Consider the following 22,412-nt stretch of genomic DNA (forward strand, 5'->3'; position numbering starts at 1 on the left):
CTATAACTTAAATGCAGTTTCAAGGGCTTTAACCCCTCCTCTGGCTTCTGTAAGCACCACACACATGGGGCATAATCTCACATAAAACACACACATAAACACACACACACACACACACACACACACACACAAACCTATACACATTAAAAAATCATGTGAAGATAGAAATTAAGTGAAATGGGATATGAAACACATTCTGAAACTTTCCAGAGGAAAAATTTATACTTCCCTGTACTTCGAAACTGGCATAGGTAACTGGGTCATGGGACAAGAATTTTGATATGTATCAGTAGTTCAGCTTAACAGTAAGAACTAATTATTCTTTAGCTGTTATATAAGCATCTGGTGTTAAACAGTGGTTGAACAGGAAAATTGTCTGCAGGGTAAGAGCACTTGCAAAGGAGAATGGGGACATGGAACCCACACAAAAAGCAGAACTTGGTCTTGGTCAAGGGTACACCTGTAATCCCAGTGTTCTTGGAATGGATATAGGATCTGACTAGCTGTGACTTAGCTCCAAGTACTGTAAGAGGCCCTATCTCAAGGTAGTAATTTGGAAAGTAAGAGCAGGACACCTGATGACAACTTCACTCAAGCTCCTTGAAGCTCAAAATTATGTGTATTCACACTTTCTCTCTCTCTCTCTCTCTCTCTCTCTCTCTCTCTCTCTCTCTCTCTCTCTCTCTGTCACACACACACACACACACACACACTCACACACACTCACACACACAGTGGCAATTCAGGGAACATTATTTTGTGAAGGAATAGGTTACATTTTTTAGCATAGTCTCCATTCTGTATTGCAGAGATGAAATACTTCCTTCTGTTTTGAAGAATTGAATTTGACCGAAAGAGGTCTAGATCTTGCAGGATGATATTTGTGATACTACTTCTGGTTTGGTTTTATTTGGTTTAGGTTTAGGTTTTTCTTTGTTTGTTTTGTTTGTTTATTTTCATGGAATGCACCCAGTAGTTTGCACATGCTAAACAAGTATTCAACCAAAGAGCAATATCCTAGATTCCTTAAAGGGTTTTTGATTTTTGTCTTTGTTTGTTTGTTTGAAATGATATTTCATGAAAGCCAGGTTGCCTATATATGGATGACATTAACTCAAGATTCTCTCCTTTCTATCTTCTGGAATTATAGACACTTCGCCTAGTTTTATGGAATGTATAGGCTTAAGTCAAGGGAGATATGTATGATAGACAAGGACTCTACCAATTTAACTAGATCCCCTGTCCAAAGTTTGGGGTACAAGTGATAAATATAGAAAGAAAGAAAAAATATGTTCCCTTTTGCTGTCGTCCAAGATACTCCCAACTGAAAATATTTTAAAGTATATTGAAATTGAAATCATCTATCCATTGCAAATAGTTTTGAACCATTCAAGAATTTCATACCAGAAATCACTGAGAAAAGTAAAGAAAACAAAAGTGGGGATAGTGGACCATTCATGCAAACCAATTTCTGATAGCATTGAGACAAGTACTGGGAATATAGGCAAGAGATATTACACCCTGACTATATAAAAATATTTTGAGAGATTCTTGTCACAAAAGCCTAGCCAATTAAGTTGGATCTCTGGGATGCTTGTAGAAGTGGATGGAGAAAGTAGGTTCATGCAAGGTTGCCTTCTGACTTCTGCATGCACACCACAGCATACACACCCACACATATCATGGACAAAATACACAATAGTTTTCACTATTAAAAGAAAATTAGTATTTCTTTCCTTAAGTTTACAAATCATGTAGTACCTAATTTCATGTAAATGATTTCTTATGAGAACCACAGCCCTGCTCATGCTGAGTATGTACTGGACAACTGAGCTACAATCCCAATACAGAAAATATTCCTTACACAAATGATTATTTTACAATAGTATACAATTTTGCATTTAAATAGTCCTTGTTGTAGCACCTTCTTCCTAATGTCAGTTACTTTGACCATTCAGAAGTGTTGTAGCAGGACATGGAAATACCAAATATAGGGGTCTTTTGCTTTCTAAGCAAAATATACTAGTGTAAAGCTACCTTTTTTAGTACTGTCTGTATAATGTTGCTCACTTACTCTTAAGGATTATCATAGACACTGTCAAAGTTTTTACTGTCTCCTTTCGAGTGACTCACTATTATACCTCTTTGGTTAAAGAGATAAAAAGAATGAAAATAAAGCTAAGCTATTACCAGATCCATTTATTTGAATTGTACCAAGCCAACTCTTTGCTACCTTTATAGCATTTGTATTCCACTCACTTAGTTATTCTCCCTAGAATTAAATATTTGTTTACATTCAAATATAAATTTTTAATGACCACTGGGTAGAGAAATACTCAGTAGAATAATTTGGAATATTTTTCTTTGATCTTAAAGAGTTGTATTACAGAACATTCTTAAATGTAGATGTAACTCAGTTGGTAGGGTACTTAGCTAGCATGCATAAAACCCTGAGTTCAAACCTCATTGCCATATAGTACCATTTGTAGTGGCAAGTGTCTTTAATCCTAGTGTTGAAGAGGTTGATGGAGGAGTTTAGAAGTTCAAGATCACAGTTGTATATGTAGTAAGTTACTGGCTATCATGAAATTCTGCAAGTTCCCCCCAAAATATCTCTTTACTCTCAAGTACGATGTCAAATGGTTTAGTTGGTAAAATACACAAGACAGCTAATTTTCATTATTTTTATGATACATACAAGTAATTTTCCTTGTGAAAGTGACATGGTATATAGGATAGCTCCGTAAACTATTAAATAAAAGTATTGTCATTCATTCTAGGATAAAATCACTGATAGAAATAGTCTTGAGAAGCTGATGTGGTGGCACAAGCCTATAAATCCAAACTTCGGGAAAATCACGTGTTTCAGGCTAACCTAAACAATATAATTAGGACCTCTCAAAAAGCAAAGTAGGGGAGGAATAGAGGAAGGAAGAAAGGAAGGAGGGGCTTTAAAAATACACTTATGGCTTAATCTAATCATAGACAGTCTCATTTATATTATATAACTGGGATCTTTTGCAGACAAGACAAGTCAACCTAGAAAGTCTAACAAGGAGGAATGGAAACCAATCAGAAGAGAGACAGCTACAACAAGAAAGAATCCAATTGTTCTTCAGGAGTTTACATGGCCTCTCCCAATCTCATGACCACCACATTGGCAGATCTCATGGCCACTATTCCAGAAGATCACGTAATCGATTTAGGAGAGCTCCTGTTCACTCAGAGAGATCTCATGTCTACTCAGGTAGAACTAATAACTATACAGATAGACCACACCATGACCTCTCAGATAGACCACACAATCAACTCTCAGTGAGACCACATCCTGACCTCTCAGGTAGACCACTTCATGACTACTCAGGTAGACCACATCAAAACCATGCAGTTAGGCTTCAACATGGCCACTCAGATAGATATCATCTTACCCATACAGAGAGAGTTCTTCCTAACAACTCAGGGATAGCTCATCCTGGCCACACAGAGAGAGATAATCAAGTCCAAAGAGGGAGAGCTCATGATAACCAATCAGGGTTAGCTCATCACAACCATGATGGCAGATCTCATCATGACCACTCAGGGAGAGCTTATCACGGCCATGCAAGGAGAGCTCATAACAACCAGTCATGGAGATCTGATAACAACCAGTCATGGAGAGATCTTAACCAGTCATGGAGAGGTCAGAACAACCAGTCACAGAGAGGTCATGACAACCAGTCACAGAGAGGTCATGACAACCAGTCACGTAGAGGTCATGACAACCAGTCACAGAGAGGTCATGACAACCAGTCACAGAGAGGTCATAATGATCAGTCATGGAGAGCTCATAACATCCGGTCACGGAGAGATCGTTATCACACCTCATTGAGATCTAGTAGCATCCAGTCATGGATGCTTCATGAAAGAGAAAGATACCATGGTCCAAGAGGAAGAAATGGACCAAGGGATGCATCACCACCAGGATCTGAGCCAGAAATTGACAGGTAGAAACAAAATCAGTACTTTATCAATGTTAGTACAATGTTTGGAATGACATAGAAAAGTATAAGAATTTCTGTGTCTTAATAACTAAATTAGTATTTTCCCAATTCAGACACTGCTGCACACAGTAGGAGAAACTTGTCTGGTAACAAACTATAGAAATGATCCCTGAAAGGATAGTCTTTCAGACACTGGTACAATTCAGGAGTGTATGGGAACAATTTTGTGGCTCATGATATCAACTCACATGCATATGCGATGGCCTAAGATTGTTTCCCAGTTTCTGGCCTTTCTTACTAGGCCTATGCACGACTCAGAGTAGCTACTCCTTTTGCATCTTTCAAGCTAGTAAGCAAGAAAATATACCAACAAATTGTGCGAAATTGATATGATAGGATATAACTAATGGTAATCAACCTGTTTCTTTCCTTTATTTCCTTCCTTAGGAGCCTTAAAGGCTTCATCAGACAAATTATCTCTCCTTCTTTGTGTGTTTTCATGTATGTGTGTGTATGTATCTGTGTGAGAGAGAGTGCATGTTTGTATGTGTGTGAGGTTGTATGTTGTTGTGCAAATTGTGATAGAGCCTGTACACATTAGTCAAGTGAATTATGTCTAAGCCCAACAAGTATATCTTACAGCAGTTTCTCCAAATCCACTCTCCAAAGTGTATGCTGTCTTTAGCTGTAGAAACTTGCCTTCAAATTATGTGAAGCAAACAGGGCAACAGCAGTAGCCAATATTATTTTGGGAGTCTCTTCTATTGCTGTGTCTAACACTTGAAGAGCAGGTTTCCTGTACCTAGCACAGGGTTTATGTTATGTAGTCTATAATCCTTGTGCTGAGAGCTGGCACTTAGAATTGTAAAACTTCATTTAAACTACATACATACATATGTTTAAATATGCACATATATGACATAAGTATTTTATTAATATTTTTAATTTCTTACTGGATATTTTCTTTATTTACATTTTAAATGTCCCCATTCTCAGTCACCCCCAGAACCCCCATCCTATCCACCCTCCCCTGCTTCTATGATAGTATTCCCCCACCCATCCACCCACTCCCACTTACCTGCCCTCCAATTACCCTACACTGGGGCATCGAGACTTCACAGGACCAAAGGACTACCACTGATGTCCAACAAGGCCATCCTTGGCTACATATGCAGCTAGAGCCATGCTTCCCACCATGTGTACTCTTTGTTTGGTGGTTTAGTCCCCGGGAACTCTGGAGGATCTGGTTGGTTCATATTGTTGTTCCTCCTATGGGGCTGCAACCCCATTCAACTCCTTCAGTACTTTATCTATCTCCTCCATTGGGGAACCTATGCTCAGTTCCATGTTTGGCTGTGAGCATCCCCCTCTGTATTTGTCAGGCATTGGCAGAGCCTCTCAGGAGACAGCTATATCTGGATCCTGTCAGCAAGCACTTCTTGGCATCCTGAAATAGTGTCTAGATTTGGTAACTGTATTTGGGATGGATCCCCAGGTGGGGCAGTCACTGGATAGCCTTTCCATCAGCTCCACACTTTGTGTATGTAACACCTCCCATGGGTATTTTGTTCCACCTTCTAAGGAGCGAAGTATCCACACTTTTGTCTTCCTGCTTCTTGAGGTTCATGTAGTCTGTGAATTACATCTTGGGTAATAAGAACATGAATTATATCTTGGGTATTATCAGTAAGTGTATACCATATATGTTCTTTTAGTGGTTGTGTTATTAACTCACTCAGGATTATTTTTTTTTCTAGTTCCAAACATTTGCCTAAGAATTTCATGAAGTCATTGTTTTTAATACCCTGAGTAGTATTGTGTAAATGTGCCACAATTTCTGTATTCATTCCTCTGTTGAAGGACATGTGGGTTCTTTTCAGCTTCTGGCTATTATAAATATGGCTTCTCAGAATATGGTGGAGCAAGTGTCCTTGTTATATGTTAGAACACCTTTTCGGTATATTCCCAGGAGTGGTATAGCTGGATCCTCAGGTAGTAACTACTATGTCCCATTTTTCTAAGGAACTGCCAGACTGGTTTCCACCGTGGTTGTATCAGCTTGCAATCCCACCAAAAATGGAGGAGAGTTCCTCTTTCTCCACATCCTTTTAATGACTGCTTCTGTTTCTTAAGGGGTTATGGGGCTGTGTAGATGGGTTAGATTTGTCACATTGTATCTGCTTAGAATATTTTCCATTTCATCCAGATTTTCCAATTTAGTTGTATATAGGCTTTTGTAGTAGGATCTGATTATTTTTTCGATTTTTACAGTTTCTGTTGTTATGTCTCTTTTTCTTTCTTTCTTTCTTTCTTTCTTTCTTTCTTTCTTTCTCTCTCTCTCTCTCTCTTTCCTTCCTTCCTTCCTTCCTTCCTTCCTTCCTTCCTTCCTTCTTTCTTTCTTTCTTTCTTTCTTTCTTTCTTTCTTTCTTCCTTTCTTTCTTTCTTTTTCACATGGTAATTTCACAGTTACCTCTAGAATAAGGACTCAAAACCTAATATACCATGACCCTAAGAAAGTACTATCAATTTTTACTAACATGGATATCAATCTATTTAAATAATGGTATCATGGAATACCAGCATTAAAATATCTTCAAAACATTTTGATAAGAGGATAGTGTCTGATACAAACAGCAAAATATTTTCATGGTTTGTTTACATCGAAGTCTAAATAGGGACTATCTACAATGACACAATGAATGAATTAGGGGCTGAGACAACTTCCTTATTGATTTTTCTCTCACCTCCTTAATGTTGCACATTTTTAAAGCTGACTGAGTAGTATACTTTCAATTGTGAGTTTCTAGTATTTACATACTTCTTCAAACTTTCAAAATATAAGGAATATTATGGCTATTGGCATGCACTGTGTAGAGTCATACTTTCACTTATGGAATTTATTTTTTTCCAGCTCATCAGTATACATAATATTTTATTTTATTTATTTTTTATTATTGGGTATTTATTTCATTTACATTTCCAATGCTATCCCAAAAGTCCCCCACACCCTCCCACACACACACACTCCCGCATCTTGGCCCTGGCACTCCCCTGTACTGAGGCATATAAAGTCTGCAGGACCAATGGGCCTCTCTTTCCACGGATGGCCAACCAGGCCACCTTCTGATACATATGCAGCTAGAGACACGAGCTCTGAGGGGTTCTGGTTAGTTCATATGTTGTTCCACCTATAGTGTTGCAGATCCCCCAGCTTCCTGGGTACTTCCTCCAGCTCCTCCTTTGGGGGCCCTGTGATCCATCCAGTAGGTGACTGTGAGCATCCACTTCTGTGTTTTTATAGGCCCCAGAATATTCTCACAAGAGACAGCTATATCAGGGTCCTTTCAGCAAAATCTTGCTATTGTATGCAATGGTGTCAGCGTTTGGAGGCTGATTATGGGATGGATCCCCGGGTATGGCAGCCTCTAGATGGTGCATCCTTTCGTCTCAGCTCCAAAATCTTTCTCTGTAGCTACTTCTATGGGTGCCTTGCTCCCAATTCCAAGAAGGGGCAAAGTATCCACACCTTGGTCTTCGTTCTCCCCAAGCTTCATGTGTTTTGCAAATTGTATCTTATATCTTGGGTATTCTAAGTTTCTGGGCTAATATCCACTTATCAGTGAGTATATATCATGTGAGTTCTTTTGCGATTGAGTTACCTCACTCACAATGATGCCCTCCAGGTCCATCCATTTCCCTAGGAATTTCATAAATTCGTTCTTTTTAATAGCTGAGTAGTACTCCATTGTGTTAATGTACCACATTTTCTGTATACATTCCTCTGTTGAGGGGCATCTAGGTTCTTTCCAGCTTCTGTCTATTATAAGTAAGGCTGCTATGAACATAGTGGACCATGTGTCCTTCTTACCGGTTGGAACATCTTCTGCATATATGCCAAGGAGAAGTATTGTGGGAGAGCTATAAGTTTTCCTCTTAGAAATGCTTTCATTGTGTTCCATAAGTTTGGGTATGTTGTGACTTCATTTTCATTATACTCCAAAAAGTCCATAATTACTTTCTTTATTCCTTCCTTGACCAAGGTATCATTGAGAAGAGTGTTGTTCAGTTTCCACGTGAAAGTTGGCTTTCTATTACTTATTTTTTTATTGAAGATCAGCCTTAGTCCATGGTGATCTGATAGGATGCATGGGGCAATTTCAATGTTTTTGTACATGTTGAGACTTGTTTTGTGACCAATTGTGTGTTCAATTTTGGAGAAGGTCACATGAGGTGATGAGAAGAAGGTATATCCTTTTGTTTTACGATGAAATGTTCGGTAGATATTTGTCAGATCCATTTGTTTCATAACTTCTGTTAGTTTCACTGTGTCCCTGTTCAGTTTCTGTTTCCATGATCTGTCCATTGGTGAAAGTGGTGTGTTGAAATCTCCCACTATTACTGTGTGAGGTGCAATGTGTGCTTTGAGCTTTACTAAAGTTTCTTTAATAAATGTGGCTGCCCTTTTATTTGGAGCATAGATATGCAGAATTGATAGTTCCTCTTGGAGGATTTTTCCTTTGATGACAATGAAGTGCCCCTCCTTGTCTTTTTTGATGACTTTCTGTTGGAAGTCGATTTTATTAGATATTAGAATGACTACTCCAGCTTGTTTCTTCATACCTTTTGCTTGGAAAATTCTTTTCCAGCCTTTCGTTCTGAGGTAGTGTCTATCTTTTTCCCTGAGATGACTTTCCTCTAAGCACCAAAATGTTGGGTTTTGTTTGTGTAGCCAGTTTGTTAATCTATGTCTTTTTATTGGGGAGTTGAGTCCATCGATATTAAGAGATATTAAGGAAAAGTAATTGTTGCTTCCTATTATTTTTGTTGTTAAAGTTAGCATTCTGTTCTTGTGGCTGTCTTCTTTTAGGTTTGTTGACCTTCTTGCTTTTTCTAGGGCATGGTTTCCTTCCTTGTATTGTTTTTTTTCTGTTATTATCCAATGAAGGGATGGATTTGTGGAAAGGTAATGTGTGAATTTTGTTTTGTCGTGGAATACTTTGGTTTCTCCATCTATGGTAATTGAGAATTTGGATGGGCATAGTAGCCTGGGCTGGAATTTGTGTTCTCTTAGTGTCTGTATAACATCTGTCCAAGCTCTTCTGGCTTTCATAGTCTCTGGTGAAAAATCTGGTTTAATTTTGATAGGCCCATCTTTATATTTTACTTGACCTTTTCCCTTACTGCTTTTAGTATTCTATCTTTATTTAGTGCATTCGTTGTTCTGATTATTATGTGTCAGGAGGAATTTCTTTTCTGGTCCAGTCTATTTGGAGTTCTGCAAGCTTCATGTATGTTCATGGGCATCTATTTCTTTAGATTTGGGAAGTTTTTTTTCTATAATTTTGTTGAAGATATTTGCCAGTCCTTTAAGTTGAAAATCTTCATTCTTATCCACTCCTATTATCTGTAGGTTTGGTCTTCTCATTGTGTCCTGGATTTCCTGGATGTTTTGAGTTAGGATCTTTTTGCATTTTCCATTTTCTTTGATTGTTGTGACGATGTTCTCTATGGAATCTTCTGCACCTGAGATTCTCTCTTCCATCTCTTGTATTCTGTTGCTGATGCTCGCATCTATGGTTCCAGATTTCTTTCCTAGGGTTTCTATCTCCAGTTTTACCTCACTTTGGGTTTTCTTTATTGTGTCTACTTCCCTTTTTAAGTCTTGGATGGTTTTATTCAATTCCATCACCTGTTTGGTTGTATTTTCATGCAATTCGTTAAGGGATTTTTGTGCTTCCTCTTTTATGTCTTCTACCTGTTTAGCAGTGTTCTCCTGTATTTCTTTAAGTGAGTTATTAAAGTCCTTCTTGATGTCCTCTACCATCATCATGAGATATGCTTTTAATCTCGGTCTAGCTTTTCTGTTATGTTGGGGTGCCCTGGACTGGGCGAAGTGGGAGTGCTGGGTTCTAATGATGGTGAGTGGTCTTGGTTTCTTTTAGTAAGATTCTTATGTTTACCTTTTGCCATTTAGAGATTGTTCCTCTGGTGATTCTGTTACCCTCTATCAGCAGACCTGGGAGACTAGCTCTCTCCTCTGAGTTTCAGTGGTCAGAGCAGTCTTTGCAGGGAAGCTCTCCTCTTACAGGGAAAGTCCACTGTTATCTGGTGTTTGGACCTCCTGTTGGCTGAAGATGAAGGCCCAAAACAGGACCTTTCCCAGAAGCTGTGTTGCTTTGGCCTGTCACAGAAGCTGTTAGTTTCAGTAGTCCACACTCTCACCTGTACAGACTACTTTGTTCAGAGTCCCGGAACCAAGATGGCTTCCACGGATCCTGAGGCAAAGGCCTCCCAGGCCTGGCGGACACCTGTCCTCTGGCCGGGAATGTGGCCGGATGTCTGGAGCCTGAAAATGGTGCTGCCTCAGAAGGTCTGTGGCTCTCGTCTGTCCCAGAAGCTTAACAGCTAACACTTCTGTATTCCACACTCTCACCTGTGCAGACTACTTTCTGTGGAATCCCATAACCAAGATCCTAAAATTTCTTAATGAATGTGGAAGCCCTTGAATTTGAAGCATAGATGTTCAGAATTGAGAGTTCATCTTGGTAAATATTTCCTTTAATGAGTGTGAAGTGTCCTTATCTTTTTTGATAACTTTTTGTTGAAAGTCAATTGTATTCAGTATTAGAATGGCTACTCCAGCTTTTTTCTTGGGACCATTTAGTTGGAAATTTCTTTTCAGCTTTTAACTCTGAGTAGAGTTTTTCTTTGTCACTGAGTTGTGATTCCTTTATGAAGCAAAATGGTGGGTCCTATTTACTTATGGAGTCTCTTAGTCTATGTTTTTAATGAGGAATTAGGTACATTGATGTAAGGAGTTAGTAAGGAAAAGTGATTGTTGCTTCCTGTCATTTTAGTAGTTAGAATTGGAATTATGCTTATGTGGCTAAGAGTGTAGTTTCCCTCCTTGTGTTGGACTTTTCCATATATTATCCTTTGTAAGGCTAGATTTGTGGAAAGATACTGTGTAAATTTGTTTTTGTCATTTAAATAATTTGATTTCCTCATCTATGGTAATTGAGAGTTTTGCAGGGTATAGTAGCCTGGACTGACATTGTGATCTCTTAGGTTCTATATGACATCTGCCCAGGATCTTCTGGCTTTCATAGTCTCTGGCGAGAAGTCTGGTGTAATTCTTATTACGTCTGCCTTTTATGTTACTTGATATTTTCCCTTACTGATTGTAATATTCTTTCTTTGTTTTGTGCATTTGGTATTTTGATTATTATGTGACCAGAGGAATTTCTTTTCTGGTCCAATCTATTTGGAGTTCTGTAGGCAACTTTTATGTGCATGGCCATCTCTTTCTTTAGGTTAGGGTAGTTTTCTTCTATACTTTTGTAGAAGGTATTTACAATGATGGGAATCTTTGCTCTCTTCTATACCTATTATCCTTAGGTTTGGTCTTCTCATTGTGTCCTGGATTTCCTGTATGTTTGGAGTTAGGAGATTTTTGCATTTTGCATTTTCTTTGACAGTGTTAATGTTTTCTATGGTATTTAATGCAACTGACATTCTCTCTTCTATCTCTTGCTGACACTTGTGTTTATGACTCCTGATGTCTTTCCTAGGTGTTCTATCTCCAGCATTTCCTCCCTTTGTGTTTTCTTTATTGTTTTCTTACACGCGTTCTCGCTACCGGCCAGGAAGAACGCAACAAACCGGAATCTTCTGCGACAAAAGCTTTATTGCTTACATCTTCAGGAGCCAGAGAGCAAGAGAGCAAGAACAAGAGAGAGCAAGAAAGCAAGAAAAAGAACAAGAAAGCAAGAGCAAGAGAGAGAAAAAGAACAAGAGCAAGAAAAAGAACAAGAACAAGAAAGCAAGAGAAAGAACAAGAACAAGAAAGCAAGAGAGAGAAAAAGAATGGCAAAACCCCATCCCTTTTAAGGAGAATTATCCTCCGCCTAGGACGTATTACTCCCTGATTGGCTGCAGCCCATCGGCTCAGTTGTCATCACGAGAAAGGCAGAACACATGGCGGGAAAACTGCCCCTGCACGTGTGCAGATTATGTTTACCACTTAGAACACAGCTGTCAGCTCCATCTTATAATGGCAAATGTGAGGGCGGCTCCCAACATCTCCCCCTTTTCTTTTAATAAGAAAATAAGAGCAATAGGCCACCCATATTAATGAGAGTGGAGATAGAGGTCAAATCCCCAGTGTGCAGGTAAAGGAGCCATGTACAGGATTAGCTCTTAGGCTCACAGGCTTTTACCCAGAGCAACCCTGACCTGCTCCCGTGTCGTTTTTCCTGGGGAGAAGGACACTTGGACACTCAACCTTCTTGAAAGATGACATGTCTCCCTAGAATAGGCTCATATATACCGCAGAGCCCTTCTACTGCAGTGCTTAGCCGTGCAACTCTCTCGGGCTGCTGAAGCACACTCACTCTATCCCGTGCAATGAGACTAGCCTCGTGGGGTGCAAGAGCTGAGTGGCCAGCGACCTATTGCTTAAGCATAGATATATCAGGGAAAGCACCATGTTCTAGAGCTGCAAGTGCCTGGGCAATAACCACCTTGTCTCTCCTAGTTTGGGCCTTAAGCTTACAGACCAACCAGAGAAGCAACACTAATCCACAGCAAAGTGTATCTCCAAATAATATCAATCCCACCCATTCTTTAACGAAGGAAAATGCTGAGGAGATCCAATTGAAAATCCTTTGGTCAGGGACAGGTCCAAGCACGTGGAGTTGACCTGAAGTCTCAATTCCCGAAGGGTCTGTTCAAATTCAGCCGTCCAATTCTGTAACATATACTGAGAAAGACTTTTTGACAAATTAGCTACCCTAGTAAATTTCTCATACTGAATGGAAGTAACGCACAATCCCGGAAACTTTTGTTCACATCCCAGCTGAGCTATTTGCCATAATACATCTAGTTGTTCCTGGACAAGATCTATGCGTTGATTCATTTCTGCCCATGGAGCCTTTTTGGGATTGGAGGATGGCGGCCGCTAAGCCTGCATTAGTGAGAGGTCCCCCAAGCTCCCGACAAACCCTGAGCCAGTCTTGTAAACCTTTGTTCTTTCTTGGTGGGCTATGGCCGCTCTGCATTCCTGTGTGGCTTGCTCATAAATGAGCTATTCTACCAGAGGTGCGGCTTGCTCTGAATCTCCAAAAATACGCTCTGCTGCCTCTGTCATTCTGGCCACAAAATCTGAGAATGACTCCTGAGGTCCCTGGACGATCTTTGTTAGTTGTCCAGTGGCTTCACCTGCTCGGGAGAGCGCCTTCCAGGCCCTAATAGCCTTTTCATCTGATTCAGAACTATTAAGAACTGGCTCCTTGAGCTCACCTAGTGATGAGTATAGGCTCCTTCTCCTAGAGACCTTCGCTGATTGATCTTTTTTCTTTTTTTTCTTTTCCTTCCTTCTAATCTCTCCCCAGGTATTCTTACCTGACCTAAACTTTTCCTCAGGTTCAAGACCCGTGGAAAGGCCTGTATACTTATTTTGTGTACCATATTTCCTCTTTGCTCCTACTCTCTCTCCCCGCTTTACTTCTGATAGATTGCCCTGAATTTCATCCAGAATTTTCAGCCCTGCCTTAACCGCTTGATAACATGTGAAAAGGAACAAAAAGGCTCCTAACACTAGAGAAAGTTCAAGGCCAAACATACCTTGTAAAGCTATTTCCCACTTTACTTCTGATAGACTGTCTTGAATTTCATTAGAAAGTTCAAGACCAGACTTACCTTGTAAAGCTATACTTACGGGTACCCTGTTCCCCAGCTGAAGAGTTCTGAATTCACGCAGTTGAATCCTTCTCAACAGTCTGTGTTGCGGGAACACTTCATTACCACCATTCCCCAGCTGAAGAGTTCTGAATCCAGGCTGGATCCTTCTCAACAGTCTGTTTTACGGGAACACTTCATTACCATGACCGCAGTTCTGGTTCCGGAATGAGGGATCTTCCTTGCGCCGGTGATGGTAACCGTCCCAGGTTTTCTCGTCCCGGGATTTCTCATCCCAGGTCTTCTCGTCCCAGGTTTTCTCGTCCCGGGTCTTCTCGTCCCGGGTCCTCTCGTCCCGGGTCTTCTCGTCCCGGGTTTCTGCACCAACTCTTACAGGCGTTCTTGCGACCGGCCAGGAAGAACGCAACAAACCGGAATCTTCTGCGGCAAAAGCTTTATTGCTTACATCTTCAGGAGCCAGAGAGCAAGAGAGCAAGAACAAGAGAGAGCAAGAAAGCAAGAAAAAGAACAAGAAAGCAAGAGCAAGAGAGAGAAAAAGAACAAGAGCAAGAAAAAGAACAAGAACAAGAAAGCAAGAGAAAGAACAAGAACAAGAAAGCAAGAGAGAGAAAAAGAATGGCAAAACCCCATCCCTTTTAAGAAGAATTATCCTCCGCCTAGGACGTATGACTCCCTGATTGGCTGCAGCCCATCGGCTCAGTTGTCATCACGAGAAAGGCAGAACACATGGCGGGAAAACTGCCCCTGCACGTGTGCAGATTATGTTTACTACTTAGAACACAGCTGTCAGTGCCATCTTATAATGGCAAATGTGAGGGCGGCTCCCCACAGATCCCCCTTTTCTTTTAATAAGAGCAATAGGCCACCCATATTAATGAGAGTGGAGATAGAGGTCAAATCCCCAGTGTGCAGGTAAAGGAGCCATGTACAGGATTAGCTCTTAGGCTCACAGGCTTTTACCCAGAGCAACCCTGACTTGCTCCCGTGTCGTTTTTCCTGGGGGAAGGGAACTAGGACACTGAACCTTCATGAAAGATGACATGTCTCCCTAGAATAGGCTCATATGTGCCGCAGAGCCCTTCTACTGCAGTGCTTAGCCGTGCAACTCTCTCGGGCTGCTGAAGCACACTCACTCTATCCCGTGCAATGAGACTAGCCTCGTGGGGTGCAAGAGCTGAGTGGCCAGCGACCTATTGCTTAAGCATAGATATATCAGGGGAAGCACCATGTTCTAGTACTGCAAGTGCCTGGGCAATAACCACCTTGTCTCTCCTAGTTTGGGCCTTAAGCTTACAGACCAACCAAAGAAGCAACACTAATCCACAGCAAAGTGTATCTTCAGGAGCCAGAGAGCAAGAGAGCAAGAGTGCAAGAGTGCAAGAGTGCAAGAGAGAGAGAAAGAACAAGAACAAGAAAGCAAGAGAGAGCAAGAAAGCAAGAAAAAGAACAAGAACAAGAAAGCAAGAGAAAGAATGGCAAAACCCCGTCCCTTTTAAGGAGAATTATCCTCCTCTTAGGACGTATTACTCCCTGATTGGCTGCAGCCCATCGGCTCAGTTGTCATCACGAGAAAGGCAGAACACATGGCGGGAAAACTGCCCCTGCACGTGTGCAGATTATGTTTACCACTTAGAACACAGCTGTCAGCACCATCTTATAATGGCAAATGTGAGGGCGGCTCCCAACATTGTTTCTGTTTTCATTTTTAGATCCTGGATGGCCTTGTTCAATTCCTTCTCCTGTTTGGTTGTGTTTTCCTGTAATTCTGTATGGGATTTTTGTCTTTCCTCTTTAAGGGCTTCTACCTGATTACCTGTGTTCTCCTGTGTTTCTTTAAGGCTGTTAATTTATATCCTTCTTAAAGTCCTCTTTCATCATCATGAGAAGTGATTTTTAGATCTGAATCTTGCTTTTCTGGTATGATAGTGTTTCCAGGACTTGCTGTGTTGGGAGAGTTGGGTTCTGATGATGTCAAGTAACCTTGGTTTCTATTGCTTATGATCTTATGCTTGCCTCTGGTTATCTCTAGTGCTACCTGCCCTTGTTTTCTCTGGGACATGAGCCTGTCCCTTCTGTGTTCCTGGTTGTGTCAGACCTCCTCAGATTCTTGCTGTCTCTAGTATCCTGGTATCCTTGTATCCTGAGACCCTGAGACCCTGAGACCCTGAGACCCTGAGACCTTGAGATCCTGAGATCCTGAGATCCTGAGATCCTGAGATCCTGAGATCCTGAGACCCTGAGATCCTGAGATCCTGGGGATGTCATAGATCCTAGGAATCAAGGTGCTTCAGGGATCCTGAAATCCTGGCGTGACCAAGCTCCTGAGTTCCTTTGATTGTGCGTGTGTCAGAGCTCCTGGGAGTCAAGCTGCCTTTGGGATCCTGAAATCCTGGTGTGACCTAGCTCCTGAATTCCTATGATCCTATGTGTGTTAAAACACCTGGGAATTGACCTTCTTTTGGATGTTGTGTGACTCGGTATGGAGTTAGTGTCCATGTTCTGCTCAGAGCACAGGTTCAGACACAGCATATGTATGTGAAGTAAACAAAATTGATGTTTTTATTAACCATTCTTGGTGTTATTTAGGGTTCCTTTCTTCTTGATCTGTGTTTCCTTCCTCCTTTTCAGTTAAATCTCAACCCTGTTTTCTTATTATCCCTTCATAGCACCCTTGTCCTATTTCACTGCTCTCTAGAGTTCCTACTCCCACTATGTTCCCTTGTACTTTCATGGTTTCTGAGGTTATACAATCACATCTACAGATTCAGATAATCCACAAACTAATATTTCTTAGTGTATTCATCCATTTGCTTGCACAATTCATAAATGTAGCATACAGCTCTAACTGATTACATATTAATACTCTAAAGATAAATAATTTGTAATGCAGAAGTTTTAAATAGGGGTCTAGAGAGGCAACTTAGGAGTTAGAGCACTTGATGTACTAGCATGGAGACTAGAGTTCAAGTCCCATCATCCACACAATGAATCAGTGATGCTACACAAACCTCTAGCCCAATTGCTGAAATGGGGAAGACAGGATAGTCACTGGGCCTTCCTAGCTTCCGAACTAGCCAAGAAAATGCAAGGCATACTGTCAAGGAGAAACCCACCTACAAGTTGGAAAGTGATAATGGAGGAAACATGCTGCCCTCTTCTTGACTCTGCATGTATCTAGAGGAATATCCATCATCACCTATATGATGTATACATGAAATTAAATAAATCATTTGCATATGTGAAATCTGTTAGTAATAGGCGTTTTTAATTTTTTTTTCTAATTTTTCACCCTTTATGACATATACCAGATCGTCTGCAATAAGAGAAAGGACTGACTATTTATGGGTACAGGAACATCGAAGAAATGAGACAGTTGAACTGAATGTAGGGGTAAGTACAATATTTTCTATTTTCTACCTCAAAATGCTATGAGGTTCCATGTATTATTTTCTTTCAACTAGGCTCTTCTTTTGGATCTTCTTTCCTTCTTCAAAATTTTAGTATTTATTTGTATTCATGATTGTGACTTGGGGATGTCACCTTCTGGGCTACAGTTTTCTGACATGTTAAGCAGGCTTAGACTGATTTATCTCTAAGGGCACACTGCCTTGGATGTTCTTGCATGTGTGTACAATATCAGAAATTGAATGTTACACTTGTAAGATCAGTAAGAATAAAAGTGAAATACAGGAGCAAGGGACTCTATAATAGCACAGGCTTTATTTGGGAAAGGATGTGTAGTGAGGAGATTTCTAGTTCAAGAAATTAGAGAGCCAGAAGCCCTCTTAGACACAAGAGTAGTTAGAGGGTGGGAAAGGGAGAAGGGGACAGAAAATTTTCCCTTTTGATGGGATCTTGGCCATTGCAAGACTAGCCAGTCAATGTTAAGTTACAGAATGCCAGAGGATCATTATGACTTGACTAGCCATGACTGGGGAGTAGAAATAATAAGAGAGACAGGAATATAGAAAAGCAACTTACTTTAGTTATAGGGGTGAAATTTGGGTATTGTTGTGGTTAACCAAGATACAGAAGCTTTACAAAATGGCCAAGCCCATAGTTAAGAATATTAAGAACCAAGGAAAGAAGGGAATATTGTTTAAATGCTAAGACTTGCTATTGAGAATTTTTTAAAAATCACCTCGTACTGAGTAAGGATGTATTTTCAATCGTTTATCTCAATGTTTTCCATTTAGCTAGAAGACGGCTACAGCAGTGCTGAAGAGAGTGATGAAAGTTTTGACAGGTAACTTTACACAGACTTTGTATAGTGCTTAGAGGAAAAAATATTTAAAAAGGGCCTTGAATATTAAATCAGCACGTGGCCTTTGTGGGTAGATACTACCATTTCCATATTACAGAAGGATACATTGAAACTGAGGAACTAGTGCTGGTTGTTGCTTGTTTCTGGCACTACTGGGAACGAATTGTAGCATCACGTGCACACACTGAGTGAAAAGATATATCACGGAACTGTGCATGAACTCTACTCCAGCCGAGGAAGGGGGTGTTTTCTTTTGTGTTGTTTTGGCTTTTAACTTCACCCAAATCATACAATCAATAAAAGCTTGAAGATATATTCAAACACAGTTTGTGTTTCTACAAATATATATGGGTATTTTACTGTCCATATTGCCTTTCCACACCTACAATTACAGAGAAGGTATGGTTCTTACAGTACTAGAATGCTCAGTACATTTTGTTGCTTAAACAGTTTCTATAGCTGTAGACAGTGGATTCAGTCTTGGTGAGTAGGGAAAGGATAATCACAACCAGGGAGCAAGAGTGGAAAGGGGTTGATTATTCAGACAGGTAAGTTATAGAGGAAATGTTTGTCGTGTCTTTGGGAGTGCAGCCTTTCTCAGTTCTTGGTGAACTCAGCTTTAGACAGGTAAGAAAACTCAGTATCCTCCAAAGACAGGTGATTTCTAGATCTTGTCTTGCAGATTTGAAAAATGAAATTCCTGGGCCTTGGGGTGGCAGGGGAGGGTTAGGATGAAGCATTTTATTGTGGCCAGCTTAGAAGAATGCATGGTTCCTATAGAGGAAGGGTGTGCATCCAGCGACACAGGACCATTGAAATGGTAGTCTGGGGACTAGTTTAAGAACTTAGGACAAAAGATGGTGTGAGGTATAAGTAGGGAAATACAACTGTAAGTCCAGTAGGGCACCCAATATGAGGTGTCTGGCACATCCTCACAGTCTCAAGTCACTTCTTCCTGCAGAGCTTCTAGGCAGGACTAAGAGATACTAAGAAACCAGGAAATATAAATCTCTTCTGATGTTCTTGGTCTCCAGAAAAAACATTCTCAGACTTGCGGTTTTAAGAGCCTAGCATATTAGAAAACATGCTCAATCAAAGATCATGATGTATCATATGTTAAAACACAAAATGAAAATGCTGTCAAAATGTCGCTAGGTGGAGAATTTAGTACAATATAAAAAAAAATGTTCCCAGGGTCAACTGAAGTAAATGAGTCACAGACTAAAAATTTCTCTAAAGGCTTAAGCTCAACCAGTAGCTCAACAAACAGATTTGAAAGCTCGAGTTATTTAACGAGATAAAACATTAGTAGCCCTCTCACCACCCCCACACATGAGGAGTATGCCGCAAAACATGCCTGCCTGGCATCTACCATTACCTCACTTAACACTTTAGTACAGGACCCATCCATCATCTCCCAGCTTGGTAGGTTGCATGTCCAGGTTTGTTGGCTGCTGTCTGCTAGAGACACACATGCCTGAAATTGTAGTTTTGCCCTGAGTTCCCTCTTGCTAGAAGGTTATGGGGAAGTATCTACTTCCTAGATCATTCTAGCTCTTGGCAGAATCTTGCTGCTTGTCAGAGTCCATTCTTTTAAAACCAAAACCTGAACTACCTCTCTCTCCCTCCTGTAAGAGACCAGTTCTGTCTTCAACAAAACTAAGACATATTTCTTCTGAAATTGCAACCTTCTTACTGTCCTTCCTGGCTTCCACTTCTATCTTTGTCCTATAGATTGCATTAGGCTAACCCAGGAATATATTGTTGTATTGTTTTCCTTTGGCTTTTGATTTGGGGGAAGGGTTCGGTGGGTTTTTTCTTTGGTTTGCTGTTTTGTTTTCTTTTATTTAGTTTTGAGGCAGGGTTTCTCTATGTAGGCTTGACTGTCCTAGAATTCACTCTGTAGGCCAGCCTGGCTATGAATTCAAAGATATGCCTGTCTCTACCTCCCATGTGCTTGGGTTAAAGGCATGTACTACCACTACAGCTTGGTGATATATTGAGGAAGGAAGGAAGGAAGGAAGGAAGGAAGGAAGGAAGGAGGGAGGGAGGGAGGGAGGGAGGGAGGGAGGGAGGGAGGGAGGGAGGGAGGAAGGGAAATTTTTATAAGGAAACTAATATGAAAGTAGTCAGTAGAGTGCCCGTGTAGAATTTTTTAGTGCTGAGTTCCATGACTAGCACTGCAAAAGGAAGGGAGGGAGGCAAGGATGGAGGGAGAGGTAAAGGAAGGTGAGGAAGGAATGTAATATTGATCTAATTTATAAATATTACTAACATTGAACTAACATTGAACTTTCATCCCCTCCTCAAACACTGTTTAGTCCACTCAAGGCCTAAAAGTAACAGTATTTGTAATAATACAGAAAGCAACTTGGTTATGCAGAACTACTGACTATAACAACTAAAATAACTATTCCAAAAGCAACACAGCCTTTGGACATTTTTTGTTTTATGGCAAAGTGAGACTGTATATGATAAAACTTTTCCCTGGGATTAATTTACCTCCCCAGTAAAATCTTCCTTCTTAGACTGGGAAATAGTCCAGTTTTTTAATGTCTAACATGTATGTATCCCTTGGTTCGTTACCCAGAAATGCATAATAGCAGGTTTACTGGTCTATGTCTGCAACCACAGGACTCAGGAGGTAGAGGCAATAGTATCCAAAGTTCAAAGCCATCTTCATGTATATAATGATATTAATTCCAGCCTTGGATACATGAGACAATGTCTCAATTTTTTTCTGTACTGATTACTGACATGAAGCCCTATTATAACAAAGCATAAACCAGACCCACTAGCAGCCATACCTGAGGCCTTTTGCAACAAATATCAAAGGAAGCCGGACTGGCTTTTGTACTAATTCCTGTATAACCAGGCTACCTTTAAATCAAGATCCTCCTGCCCCAAATCTTGGTTTGAGGGATTCTTGGTATGTGCTACCACATTTTTTTCCATTGTCTTTTTATTGGGTGAGAGACCTCAAGGTCGTGATATTATAGGATGGCTTCAACCTTCTATCTAATCAGGCTGCCATTAAATGCAAATCCTTCTGCATCAATCTCCAGGTTTAGGGGATTCTAGATATGTGCTCCTACTTTCAATTTTTGGTCCCATGTTCATTGGAGTATTTATGATGCTAAGAATGGGACTCCGGTTTCACACAAGCTAGCAACTGCTCTACCACTTCTCTGCACTCTCAACACTCCAGCTAACATTTTTGTAATTTTCTTCCTTTTTGCTTAACTTTGAGAATCATTTTATGAGTTAGAAAAATGACATAGAGACAGGGCAGATGAGTTGCAAAAATCAGCAGCTGCCAGGAGGAGGGAGATGGAAAAGCAAAAGAAAGGAAGTCCTCCTGACTTTTAACATAGGGTCCAAGAAAGCCTACATACTCATCAGCTGTGTGGGGAAGAATGCGGAGAAAGAATAAGAGTGGCCAGACTCTCTGAACAGGCTTAAGAGTTTAAGCACTATTTAAAAAGTAATATAAATGAGGAAAGGAAACGTTAACACTTTTGAAGTTAGGACTCAGAAAAGTAGTTAGGTATAGTCGTACATATCAGCAAGCAACTGCTTTGTTTCTTTTGTTTGTTTGTTTGGTTGGTTGGTGTATTTTTGTTGTTGTTGTTGTTGTTGTTGTTGTTGTTGTTGTTGTTGTTGTTGTTGTTTTTGTTCTTTTTTTTGAGAGGGTTTCATAGACAAGGCTGTCCTCAAACACTGTTTCCAAGGATATTCATGAGCTCCTGATCAATCTGACTGTACTGGCTAGTTTTGTGTTAAGTTGGCACAGCTGGAGTTATCACAGAGAAAGGAGCTTCAGTTGAGGAAATGCCTCCATGAGATCCAACTGTAAGGCATTTTCTCAATTAGTGATCAAGGGGGAAAGGCCCGTTGTGGGTGGGACCATCTATGGGCTTGTAGTCTTGGGTTCTATAAGAGAGCAGCCTGAGCAAGCCAGAGGAGGCAAGCCAGTAAAGAATATTTCTCCATGGCCTCTGCATCAGCTCCTGCTTCCTGACCTGCTTGAGATCCAGTCCTGACTTCCTTGGTGATGAACAGCAGTATGGAAGTGTAAGCCAAATAAACCTTTTTCACCTCAACTTGCTTCTTGTTCATGATGTTTATGCAGGAATAGAAACTCTGACTAAGACACTGCCTCCACCTACCAAGAAGTAAAATTATAAGGCACAGCTTTGATGAATTTTACTAAGCTACAATTTTTATATTATGTAGTTAGACTACACAGTTCTGTGGCTTTTAGTAGATTATGAGATGTGCAGTCTTCATCCTGATGTAATTTTTGAACATTTTCACTGTTTGCCTCCAAATTGCCATGCTCCTACTGAGACACTCTTCATGCAGACCTTTCTTGCCCCATGTTCTCTGCATCCTAGTCCAAGACACTCACAAATCTATTTTCATCCTATGGACATTTAGATTACTTTTGTTCCAAAATATACTACACA

General features: G+C 40.4%; 1 protein-coding gene across 2 annotated transcripts in view; it reads left to right on the forward strand.

The window, feature by feature from the left end:
- Positions 1-22,412, forward strand: part of Gm15097 (predicted gene 15097) — a 42,270-nt gene that overhangs the window by 16,715 nt on the left and 3,143 nt on the right. The window contains exons 4-7 of one of the 2 annotated variants that reach the window (XM_011247839.2): positions 3,025-3,983; positions 16,988-17,069; positions 17,876-17,925; positions 21,009-21,097. In XM_011247839.2, coding sequence (XP_011246141.1) covers positions 3,025-3,983; positions 16,988-17,069; positions 17,876-17,925; positions 21,009-21,024 — 1,107 coding nt within the window. In that variant the 3' untranslated portion in view covers positions 21,025-21,097. Of the gene's footprint in view, positions 1-3,024; positions 3,984-16,987; positions 17,070-17,875; positions 17,926-21,008; positions 21,098-22,412 lie in introns of those variants that run through there. The other variant, NM_001198987.2, reaches the window with a different exon arrangement.

This window comes from Mus musculus, chromosome X (genome assembly GCF_000001635.26).
Source record: "Mus musculus strain C57BL/6J chromosome X, GRCm38.p6 C57BL/6J".
In the NCBI taxonomy this organism is placed as follows: Eukaryota; Metazoa; Chordata; class Mammalia; order Rodentia; family Muridae; genus Mus; species Mus musculus.